Source organism: Saccoglossus kowalevskii, chromosome 3 (assembly GCF_978046115.1).
Source record: "Saccoglossus kowalevskii chromosome 3, keSacKowa6.1, whole genome shotgun sequence".
NCBI classification, from domain to species: domain Eukaryota; kingdom Metazoa; phylum Hemichordata; class Enteropneusta; family Harrimaniidae; genus Saccoglossus; species Saccoglossus kowalevskii.
This window is the reverse complement of record NC_140643.1, coordinates 35,886,963-35,896,962: the sequence shown is the minus strand read 5'-3', so window position 1 is coordinate 35,896,962 and position 10,000 is coordinate 35,886,963. Positions and strand designations below refer to the sequence as shown.

Sequence of the window (10,000 nt, the reverse complement as noted above, 5' to 3'; positions counted from 1 at the left end):
TAAACATAAACAGAAGTATACATGTCGCCTATATAATATTTGTATTATATTTAGAACAATAATAATAATTACTTTCAAATAGTTTTCAAATATATAATTTATTTTAAACAAATAATTAAATACTTTGATCTGAGCGACAAACTGTGAATGTTCAGTTTGGTTTGTTTGTTCGCATTACATTACTTGTTTTGTTGCAGTCGCCAGCGAATGCAGTAAATGTGTACATGTTGTAGAGATACTGAGATCGATACCATTTTCAATTCAATTGACGACACATTCAACAATATTTTGCGAATCTGAGTACATACGAGTATAAATACTTTCTGTTTACAGTTCATAATGCACACGATGAGATTGTAGCATGCAGGTGAAGTGGACATGGCAAGCTTCGACGATTGCAACGAAAGCAGTAATACAACCATGCCTTGTCGACCGAGAGTTTCTGTGCAAGAGATGTTAAAAAATGATAAAGTATTAAACATATCTGCTCCAATGGTGAGATATTCAAAGTAAGTTAATTTGAAGATAATTTGTACAAACAATAATATTTGTAATACATGTATTCTCAATTTACCATATGGATAACAGAAACATTTTGATTTCCTACTATTTATTCATTTGTTATTATTTATTTATTTATAGGCTGGCATTCAGAACATTGGTGAGAAAGTAAGTTGACATCTGAAATATCCTTTCAAATATTGATTGTTCTTGAGGAAAAAAAACTTGCAGACAAGGTTGTAGGCAATATTTGAAATTTTGAGCTTGAAAAGTTTTTTCATGGTGGGGGTTGTTCAAACTGACTCAACATCTGAAGTTTCTATATCTTTATAGGTATCTATTTAGCTGATACTAAGAGCAATCAAATCATGTTTTCTGTATTACATGAATTTGTATAATTAATTAAACTCATTGCAGGTATGGTTGTGATGTAACTTTTACTCCTATGATTGTATCTGACTCATTTATAAAGTCAATCAAGGCACGAGATAATGAATTCTCAACACACAAAGGTAAATATTTCATTCTATTATTTTCAAGTTCAGTTTTTCAGATTAAATTAGCGAAATTATGATTTTTATTTAAAAAATTATATATTAAACAGGAGACCAGCCTCTAATTGTGCAGTTTGCTGCCAACAACACAAAAGATTTTGTAACTGCTACAGAACTAATTGCTCCGTAAGTATATACTCATGATCATTAGATTATTCTAACTGACGATGGATTTTAACTTTAAGTTAAATAACTTGTGCAAATATTTATCTTGGTGATATTTTAGTGCTGTGCTTTATTTATTATAATTTATTATTTATGATGCATTCCTTTACATCTCTAATGTAAAGTTCTCTAATTTTAAATACATGTATAATATAGTACAAATCAGCAGATGGTTGATATGGTGTAATATTGCAATGTATACTTGAGTTTAAGTGAAATTAATTTTTTGATTTCTTTATTATTTATTTCATAATTGTTAGATTTGCAGATGGTGTGGACTTGAACTGTGGCTGTCCACAAAGGTAAAGTTATAGTTACATTCATAAAGTTTTCACACCTGGAACACTCTAAATACTGACAGACCTGGAACATTGTAAACATTGACAGACCTGGAACATTGTAAATATTGACAGACCTGGAACATTGTAAATATTGACAGACCTGGAACACTCTAAATATTGATAGACCTGGAACATTTAAAATGTTGAGTGACCTGGAACATTGTAAATATTGATAGACCTGGAACATTGTAAATATTGACAGACCTGGAACACTCTAAATATTGATAGACCTGGAACATTGTAAATATTGATAGACCTGGAACATTGTAAATATTGACAGACCTGGAACACTCTAAATATTGATAGACCTGGAACATTTTAAATGTTAAGTGACCTGGAACATTGTAAACATTGATAGACCTGGAACATTGTAAAAATTGACAGACCTGGAACATTGTAAACATTGATAGACCTGGAACATTGTAAACATTGATAGACATGGAACATTTAAAATGTTGAGTGACCTGGAACATTGTAAACATTGACAGACCTGGAACATTGTAAACATTGATAGACCTGGAACATTTAAAATGTTGAGTGACCTGGAACATTGTAAATATTGACAGACGTGGAACATTGTAGACATTAACATGCAGACCTGGAACATTGCAAACATTGATAGAATTCTGAACATTGAGGTTGTGCTAAGTTGAATTAGTAAAATATAGTTTCAAGCAATTAATTCAATTGTCTTCTGGTAGGGTTACCAATGAGTATTTCATATTACATTTGTATTTTAGGTGGGCAATGGCAAATGGTTTTGGTGCAAATCTCATAAAACACCCAGAGCTTGTCAAAGACATGGTACAGCAAACAAGGAACAAGATCCAAGATGAAAAATTTTCAGTGTCTATTAAAATTAGGCTCAGGCATAATCTCAGGTACAATTGTATTAAAATGTTCAGATCTAAAAATTCTCTTGTTACTGAGGGTATTTTGCATATCTGTTAAAATAGTGGAAGCACAACATAAGAATTGAATATAGTGAATTTGTTGTCCATCAATTGCTATTATGTAAGGATCTATAAATATGACAATTTGATCAAATCTATCGATATTGAATTTTTAGTTTTCATAATTTTATTCTTTCAATATTTTATAATAAATAAAATTCTGTATACATCAGGTATTATGATGTCTGCTAAATAATTTGCACCTATATTTCCAACTTGTTTTCAGTATATGAAAATAGAAATATACAATACACTTGTACTAATAATTCACTCACGCTCTTCTTTTCAGGGATACTTTAGACTTGTGTCAGAAAGCTGAACATGCTGGGGTTTCCTGGATTACAGTGCATGGCAGAACCACAGAACAAAGAACAGAACCAGTGAATTATGAAGATATCAAAATAATTAAAGAGAATCTGTCAATTCCTGTTATAGCAAATGGTGATGTGAAGTCACTGAAAGATGTCAATAGGGTACATGAACTAACAAAGGTTGATGGTGAGTTGGAAACCACTGCTATTTATATATTCACCTTTCTCTATCATTCATGAAGCCTTGTACATATACAAAATGTCGGATAAATTGCCATCATGCAGTCTCAAATGTGTTTTTGTGGCAAAAATACACTACATGTACCTTCAGCACAGCTGTAGAAATAGATAAACTGTAGGGAATGTCACTGGGCACAAAAATATTGAAAAAAAAAACAAGAATTGATGGTTTCAGTATGTTAGAGAAATATAACTCTTATAAATTGAATAGTTTGGATAATTGTCAAAGTCATTTAATGATAGTCAAAACCATATTCTTGTTTAACAGGTTTGTTGAGAAGTGTGAAATATTTGGGTTGTTTTATTGTAACACTGCAACTCATTCGACAACATTTCATATTTGAATGAAGTTTAAAGTAATGAAAACGCTTGTTTTGTTTCACTATAAATTGTTTTTTCTTTAAAAGGTGTTATGGCTGCCAGAGGAATGCTCCATAATCCTGCAATGTATGCTGGGTATGAATTTACTCCACTCGAGTGCATCCAAGACTGGGTAAGAGATATCTACTTACATATTATCAAATCAAATGTGTTGTTGGTGGTGCAGTATCAACTAGAAAATTTGCTTTTTGTCAGATATACATGTTGAGTTTACAATAATAGTATCTCTACCAATATTAGTACAAGTATTACTGTATTTGTTCTATTAGTTGCGCAAACAATATGTTAATGATCGGTATATTGTAAAATAAGGCATCAAATATTTTAATGATCCAGCAATACTGGTAAATGTAATTTCTTGTTGATGTGCACTTCAAAATAAAACACTTGCAATAAAACAAATACAGTAGTGTGGTATAACTTGCACTGATCTGATCTGACCCAGTGTGTTATTATTTATATTTTTCAACAGGTCGATATTTCTCTTCAGTTGGGTACTCAGTTTCAATGTTTTCATCATCATTTGATACAAATGATGGAACATGTGACTTCAAAGGCTGACAAACGAATCTTCAATACATTATCCAATGTACCAGCAGTATTAGACTATTTACAAGAACACTATCAAGTATCTTACAATCCTGCAAGATTTCATCACCAACTGAATAAATCACAGAACATGTGGAAACCAGAGAAAATTAATAAACATAAACCCATGCTAAATGTAGATGATTATAATATTGGTGATACCTTTATATCAGTGGTCTAATATTTATTATCTTTAATCTAATTTATGATTGTCAAGTTTTTATTATTGAATTGTAATTAAATTTGTTGTACACGTCCTAAGGACTATGTTTATGGTCAGTCCAAATAACAGCTGTTCTGAGAATTATTCGGACAGTCACTTAGCAAGATGGCTTGCAACTTTGCGAAAGACATTTGCTTTTGCTTTGTTCTAGACTTGACAGCACCATTTGATAGCATGCTGCGTGGGATTCACTATTTTATGGGAATTGTCATGCAAATCAAAATAACTTGCTTCTGTATTCTGATGAACACATATCATTTGAAAATCTGCACTGGAATGATTTAATCTGTATGCGTGTAGATGGAACAATGCCGATTGGACAAATATGAAAGTCATCTTGCTAACTGACTGTCCGAATAATTTTCAGAACCTCTGTAACATGTTTCCAGTACAGCCAGTTGCTGTGTATATTTCAGCCAGTTTCTTGTACTGTAATATGAGCCAAGATTGTTTTAGGAGAAATTCACTCAACACAGATACGTCTGAATTATGTTATAAATCAATTGCTTTGAGATGCGATTCAAGAAATATCTTTTTATTCTTTTCTATAATAAAAATGAATTACAAAACATCATTTGTTTTCCTTACTTCTGGAATGGCAGTAATGTGAACAAAAACAGAAAATGCTACACCACATTGTCATGTCATCTATATAATGTACCTTTGTAACATTAAAAGCCCATATCTTTCATACTAGCCACAGAATCATTCCTTTCATTTTAGGAAATGACATGACCCTGTAAGGATGAAGTAGACTTTCCTGTACATTTTTCTGTGTCACACAAGGTTTGAAAGTTATCACAATTTATGTGATTTTATGAAATTTTTCACTCGCCAAAATATAAAAAATTGTTAGTGCTTTTAAAATGTGGCTTTTTTTAGACCATAGTTATCAGCAATCGAGGACTATCTGTGTTGTCATTCAGTAGTCGGGGTGTTAAAATTTCCAAATTTGTTACTTGTCCATCACAGGGAGCTAAACAAAAAAGACCTCTATACAATCATAGTTCTATATGATGTCTACATTGAGGTATGACAAAATATTGCCCATAAATAAGTACAGTTTGTATGACGTTCAATGGGCTTTACAACTATGTTTTGATGCATATTGCAGTCTGGGTTACTGTTGCACACTTAAAAATAGATGGAATACTGTAAAATACTTTATTTTAGCTGGAATTACTCTTCACTGTGAAAAAAAATTTGGGGTGTTTTGACGAGTTGAATGTAAAATATAGGGAAGGTATATTCACAGGATTTTATTTTCACTGAATTTTCAGAAAAAATAGATTCAAAGCGAGAATAAAATATATTACAGTATGTAAGAAAAGTTTGAACGAGTACATTTCATGCAGATTTGATTACAACCTATCAGAATTTAGTTTATGTTTTGTTTAAATAACTTTACACAAATTCTCCCCGAAAAATCTACTTCATGAAGAAAAACAATCATCATTACTTCTCTTTCTACTACATTATTATACATCTGTCACCGTAACGCAATAAGTTACAGCGTAGTGTAATTTTGCGGTATTTTCATCCTACCATATTAGGAAATGCGAATTCCAAATATGGAATGATTACATGCGTAAACATTCTCTAATAATTAAAACAAACATGGCTGCCACCAGTGTTTGACTGGACACCATACAAAGAAGTTCACTGATTCTGTTCTAAACTTTTTGAATTTCGGCATTGCCATGATGTATCCTTGGAAGGAAAGACGTATAATAATAATAATAAGGTTATTACAAGGATACCTCAAAGTATGCACTCAGACAGTATGCTGTTGCATCGACCTCCGCTGCATGTCAATCGATACTCCCGCTGTACTGTTTTTGTGCATACTTTGAGGCATCCTCGTTAAAACCTCATAGTATGTATTATATTAGAAGCACATACCTAACAAAAATGTATATAAAGCAAATATTGGATTTATACTACACCTGATCATTGCAATATGACTTATTGGCAATAACTGTGTTATTTACGTGAGCACAGACACTTAATTCAGCAAATACGGTATTGTTATTCTGATCTATTGTTAGATTTTACCAAAATCATGTGCTACAAAATAATATGGCTTAAAGAGATAAACATACCAGTCGCTCAAATTCATATTTAATATTTTATCATCAGAAAAAACCTTGAAATGTGACCAAGCCAACACATAATCTAGTATTGTCAATATTTTGATGGAAAATATGCTATTTTATCAACTCTTGAAGCCTAGTTGCTAAGCAACCATTCATGTTTTCATGAGTCACCACATGTACAGTTATAAGAAAAAGTTACTTTAAATAATCACCGGTACATCAAGTTTCCAAATCTGCAGATGAAAGCTAGTTTACAAAGTTAGAATATCAGAAAATATAAGCACCAAATTCACTGGAAATAAAATACTGAGTACTGTGTAAAGATATTTCATGCTAGAGGCTTTTTATAGGATAAATATAGGCTATCCATGACTACTGTGGAGGCTTACAGCAGTCAATGCGGTAAAATCTCAAACTTGGACAACTTATAGGTTTACAGCACTGTTGTGAAGTTCATGTACAAAATGAATTATCCTTATGCATGACTCTCACAAGGTCACACATCCTGGTACTTACTGGGAGAGGGGGTGCAAATTCAATAAATGAGAATTTCTAAATTTTGTTCCCCAAAAAATGCAAGCTGTTACTGACATTCAAACAGTTTAAAAAACATGACAAAAATTGATATACAATATTTGTAAGTAACAATACCCCCAAAATACCTGGATGTGTAACGGATCATGCACAAGAAATACCCCCAAAATACCTGGATGTGTGACGGATCATGCACAAGAAATACCCCCAAAATACCAAATACCCCCAAAATACCTGGATGTGTGATGGATCATGCACAAGAAATACCCCCAAAATACCTGGATGTGTGACGGATCATGCACAAGAAATACCTCCAAAATACCTGGATGTGTGACGGATCATGCACAAGAAATACCCCCAAAATACCTGGATGTGTAACGGATCATGCACAAGACCCATTGAAGATAATGATTCATTTTTCTTGCACTGCATATTTCTCAGAAATGAAGACTGCAGTGGTTCTCTAGTTGGCTATACATAAAAATTATACCATAGAATAATAATACATCTTAAAATAAGACTTCGCATACCAGTATATTGATGACAAATCTTGCGCAACAGAAACAGTGCAAGAAATACTCATATATTCAAACCTACAGAGTATGAAGGTTTTACTTCTTATACTACCCTGTTTGAGTATTTATGAATTGCAGTTGAAAGCAATAGTTATCTTGCCTAATAAAAAAAACATTAGTCCAAATGGCAAACGTACATCACTGGTGATCAACATGATACTCGCCATACATTTGGTCCAGGATTATGTTACTATCAGATGAACTAAGAACTGATTATCCTTCATAATTTAACTTCATAACAGTATAAAAACAAATCTTTGTTTGGAAAATGAAAGATAAATTAAAAGCCGATATACGAATAGTTATTACATGGTCGTTCCTCTGAGTGGCGGCGAGACCAATATAACACCATCACCTCTAACAAATAACATAGGGATATTCCGTTTGGTTGACTGAAATGGAAAATAAAATAAATACATTAGTTTTCAGTCAATGGGATATACATGTATATGATTATCACATTGTCATCAACGAAAATGTAGATCCCTACTGACACGTTGTGGACATGTTAAATCAATGGGGAATCTTGAACCATATCAATGACATTGTGACATTTTAAATAGACAGTACAAGTGCCCTGAAATTATCATCTCTCAAAAAACAGTAGAAATGTATTACCGGTAGATTGAATTACATGCACAAATGCCATGCCATGCAATTCCATGTTTAAAAATTAGCGATCAAATTTCTTTGCATTAAACATTATTTGCTTAAGTAAAACATGTTGACATAATTGATGAAGGTACACGTAGTAATACTATTGAACTGTAATTCTAAGTTCATAGTTCCACAGTATTACAGGTAAGGTTTGGTCCACTTTTTCTATCAAAAAAAATGTTATTTTAGTAATAAACATACATGATCTCTGGCAACTGTAGATATGCAACATGAGAAATACCTTTGACTACCCTGGCTTGTTAGTTTTATTATTACCTTATAAATTTCTTCATATGTTTCTTCATCTATTTCTACTGTAGTAACTGTTTCTTCTACATCACCAAGAATCATATTTAGATGTTGGTCGTATGCCTAATGAAAACAGTAAATGTAAAACTGACGCTACCCACATGATGTGTTTTAGCATTTCCAGTTTTGCTACTTCTTCAGTTTTTCATCTTTATTGTAATTTTTTTTTCAGAGTCAATAGCCAAATAAGGATACGATTATGCAAGATTACTATTATTACATGAAAGATAATGTTCAACAAATTGGTTCATATACTATAAGGATTGTGTCCTACAACTCTTACAATGTGAAAGTGTGAAACAAACACGACATGAAAAACATAGATGAGCACTTACATGTAGCCTTCCTCTAAGCTCCCTATCATTTCTCATTTTCACATATATTCTTTCATCTAAACTCAGTCGTATTAAATCTAATGGTTCTTCAACTGTGTTTGAAGGTACCTAGAGTGAAATCATCAAAATTATCAGTACACATCCATTTAGACAGTTGAAAAAAGGCCTTGCGTGTAATAGGGATACATCTAATAATTGCAAAGTTTAGAGAATAAATATGTGCCAGCATGGTCAATAAGGCCGAGAAAGAACAGTTTCTGGTCAATTTATTTTCTAAAATGAACCACGTAATTTTTATTCTATATTACCGGGTAACTTATATTTTAATTATGATTTTCACCTTGAATCTGATCATCAAACAGGTATATGAACATACAATACATAATTTATATATGAAGTCATGTCTGATGCAGCACTGGAGCGACATTCATTGAAAAACAAAATTGCCAAAACAAATGATGTGCATCATGTTCCCAGAATGCAGTTCTATGGCAACATATCTCATACACACCTGGAACAATCAATCTTAAACTTTACACATGTATCACACATAAAGTCATTTATGTAGTGTCTATGAAACAAACCATGTCATTGAAAATGACTTGTTCATTAAGATTTACACTGGTCTGGTGATTTCAATAGAATATCATTCTACCAATAAGTTAATAACAGATGAATAACAGATGCCTAACTTTGTACAATATAATACACTATTGACAGGACAGATTACTGGGAATTTGATAAAACAAATTTCACATTTTTAATAAATTCACGTGCTTGAACTATGACCTTCCCAAAGCACTGGATACTCCTCACATAGGTGTAACAATATAATATACAATGTTTCAATATTATTCTCTTTATTTGCATAATTTTGACCAGGCATAACGATATCAACAAATAACCGCGTAAGCAGTGTTTAACCAGTCAGTACACTAGCAGCGGGGCCAAAGCATATGCCAAATGCAATGCACATGTGCCAGTGGTTATGTACGGTACAGTACTGAGGTAGTGAACTACTAGTATTAGTAGTGACTGACCAAAGTCGCTGACTATTGAAAGAACAAGTTAAAATAAACTATTTTTTACACATTAATATCGAGTAATATATGTAAATAGTAACCAGTCAATCAATTATCGTACCTGATCCTGGTCGTCCGCCATTTTGACCTACTTTGAATTCGGTTCTGTGATTGGTTGGTTTGCTGTTCTCGTCAAAGAAAATTTGGCGCGAGAT

The 10,000-nt window shown here is 32.4% G+C and overlaps 2 protein-coding genes across 2 annotated transcripts; one reads left to right on the top strand and one right to left on the bottom strand.

The window, feature by feature from the left end:
- The first annotated feature begins 210 nt into the window (after positions 1 to 210).
- Positions 211 to 4,826, top strand: LOC100374793 (tRNA-dihydrouridine(20a/20b) synthase [NAD(P)+]-like). Its single transcript, XM_002739476.4, has 9 exons — positions 211 to 509; positions 643 to 669; positions 919 to 1,013; positions 1,106 to 1,181; positions 1,481 to 1,522; positions 2,302 to 2,442; positions 2,804 to 3,012; positions 3,473 to 3,558; positions 3,919 to 4,826. Exons 1-9 carry the CDS (start codon positions 379 to 381, stop codon positions 4,213 to 4,215), a joined length of 1,104 nt encoding a protein of 367 aa, XP_002739522.1. The 5' UTR covers positions 211 to 378; the 3' UTR covers positions 4,216 to 4,826.
- LOC100370083 (U6 snRNA-associated Sm-like protein LSm3) lies at positions 4,777 to 9,989 on the bottom strand. Its single transcript, XM_002739444.4, has 4 exons — positions 9,907 to 9,989; positions 8,764 to 8,871; positions 8,396 to 8,491; positions 4,777 to 7,854 (listed from the first exon to the last, which is right to left on the bottom strand). The coding sequence occupies exons 1-4, from the start codon at positions 9,925 to 9,927 to the stop codon at positions 7,768 to 7,770; spliced, it is 312 nt and encodes a 103-aa protein (XP_002739490.1). The 5' UTR covers positions 9,928 to 9,989; the 3' UTR covers positions 4,777 to 7,767.
- Between the last annotated feature and the right edge of the window lie 11 nt (positions 9,990 to 10,000).

Bases quoted from the DNA above. Each gene is read 5' to 3' on its own strand.
- LOC100374793 (XM_002739476.4), top strand. From the start codon at position 379: ATGGCAAGCTTCGACGATTGCAACGAAAGCAGTAATACAACCATGCCT. The intron at 1,523-2,301 runs GTAAAGTTATAG...TTTGTATTTTAG, and splicing joins AACTGTGGCTGTCCACAAAG to GTGGGCAATGGCAAATGGTT. The intron at 3,559-3,918 runs GTAAGAGATATC...ATTTTTCAACAG, and splicing joins TCGAGTGCATCCAAGACTGG to GTCGATATTTCTCTTCAGTT.
- LOC100370083 (XM_002739444.4), bottom strand. From the start codon at position 9,927: ATGGCGGACGACCAGGATCAG. The intron at 8,872-9,906 runs GTACGATAATTG...ATTTCACTCTAG, and splicing joins TGGCGGACGACCAGGATCAG to GTACCTTCAAACACAGTTGA. The intron at 7,855-8,395 runs GTAATAATAAAA...TTTCCATTTCAG, and splicing joins CATATGAAGAAATTTATAAG to TCAACCAAACGGAATATCCC.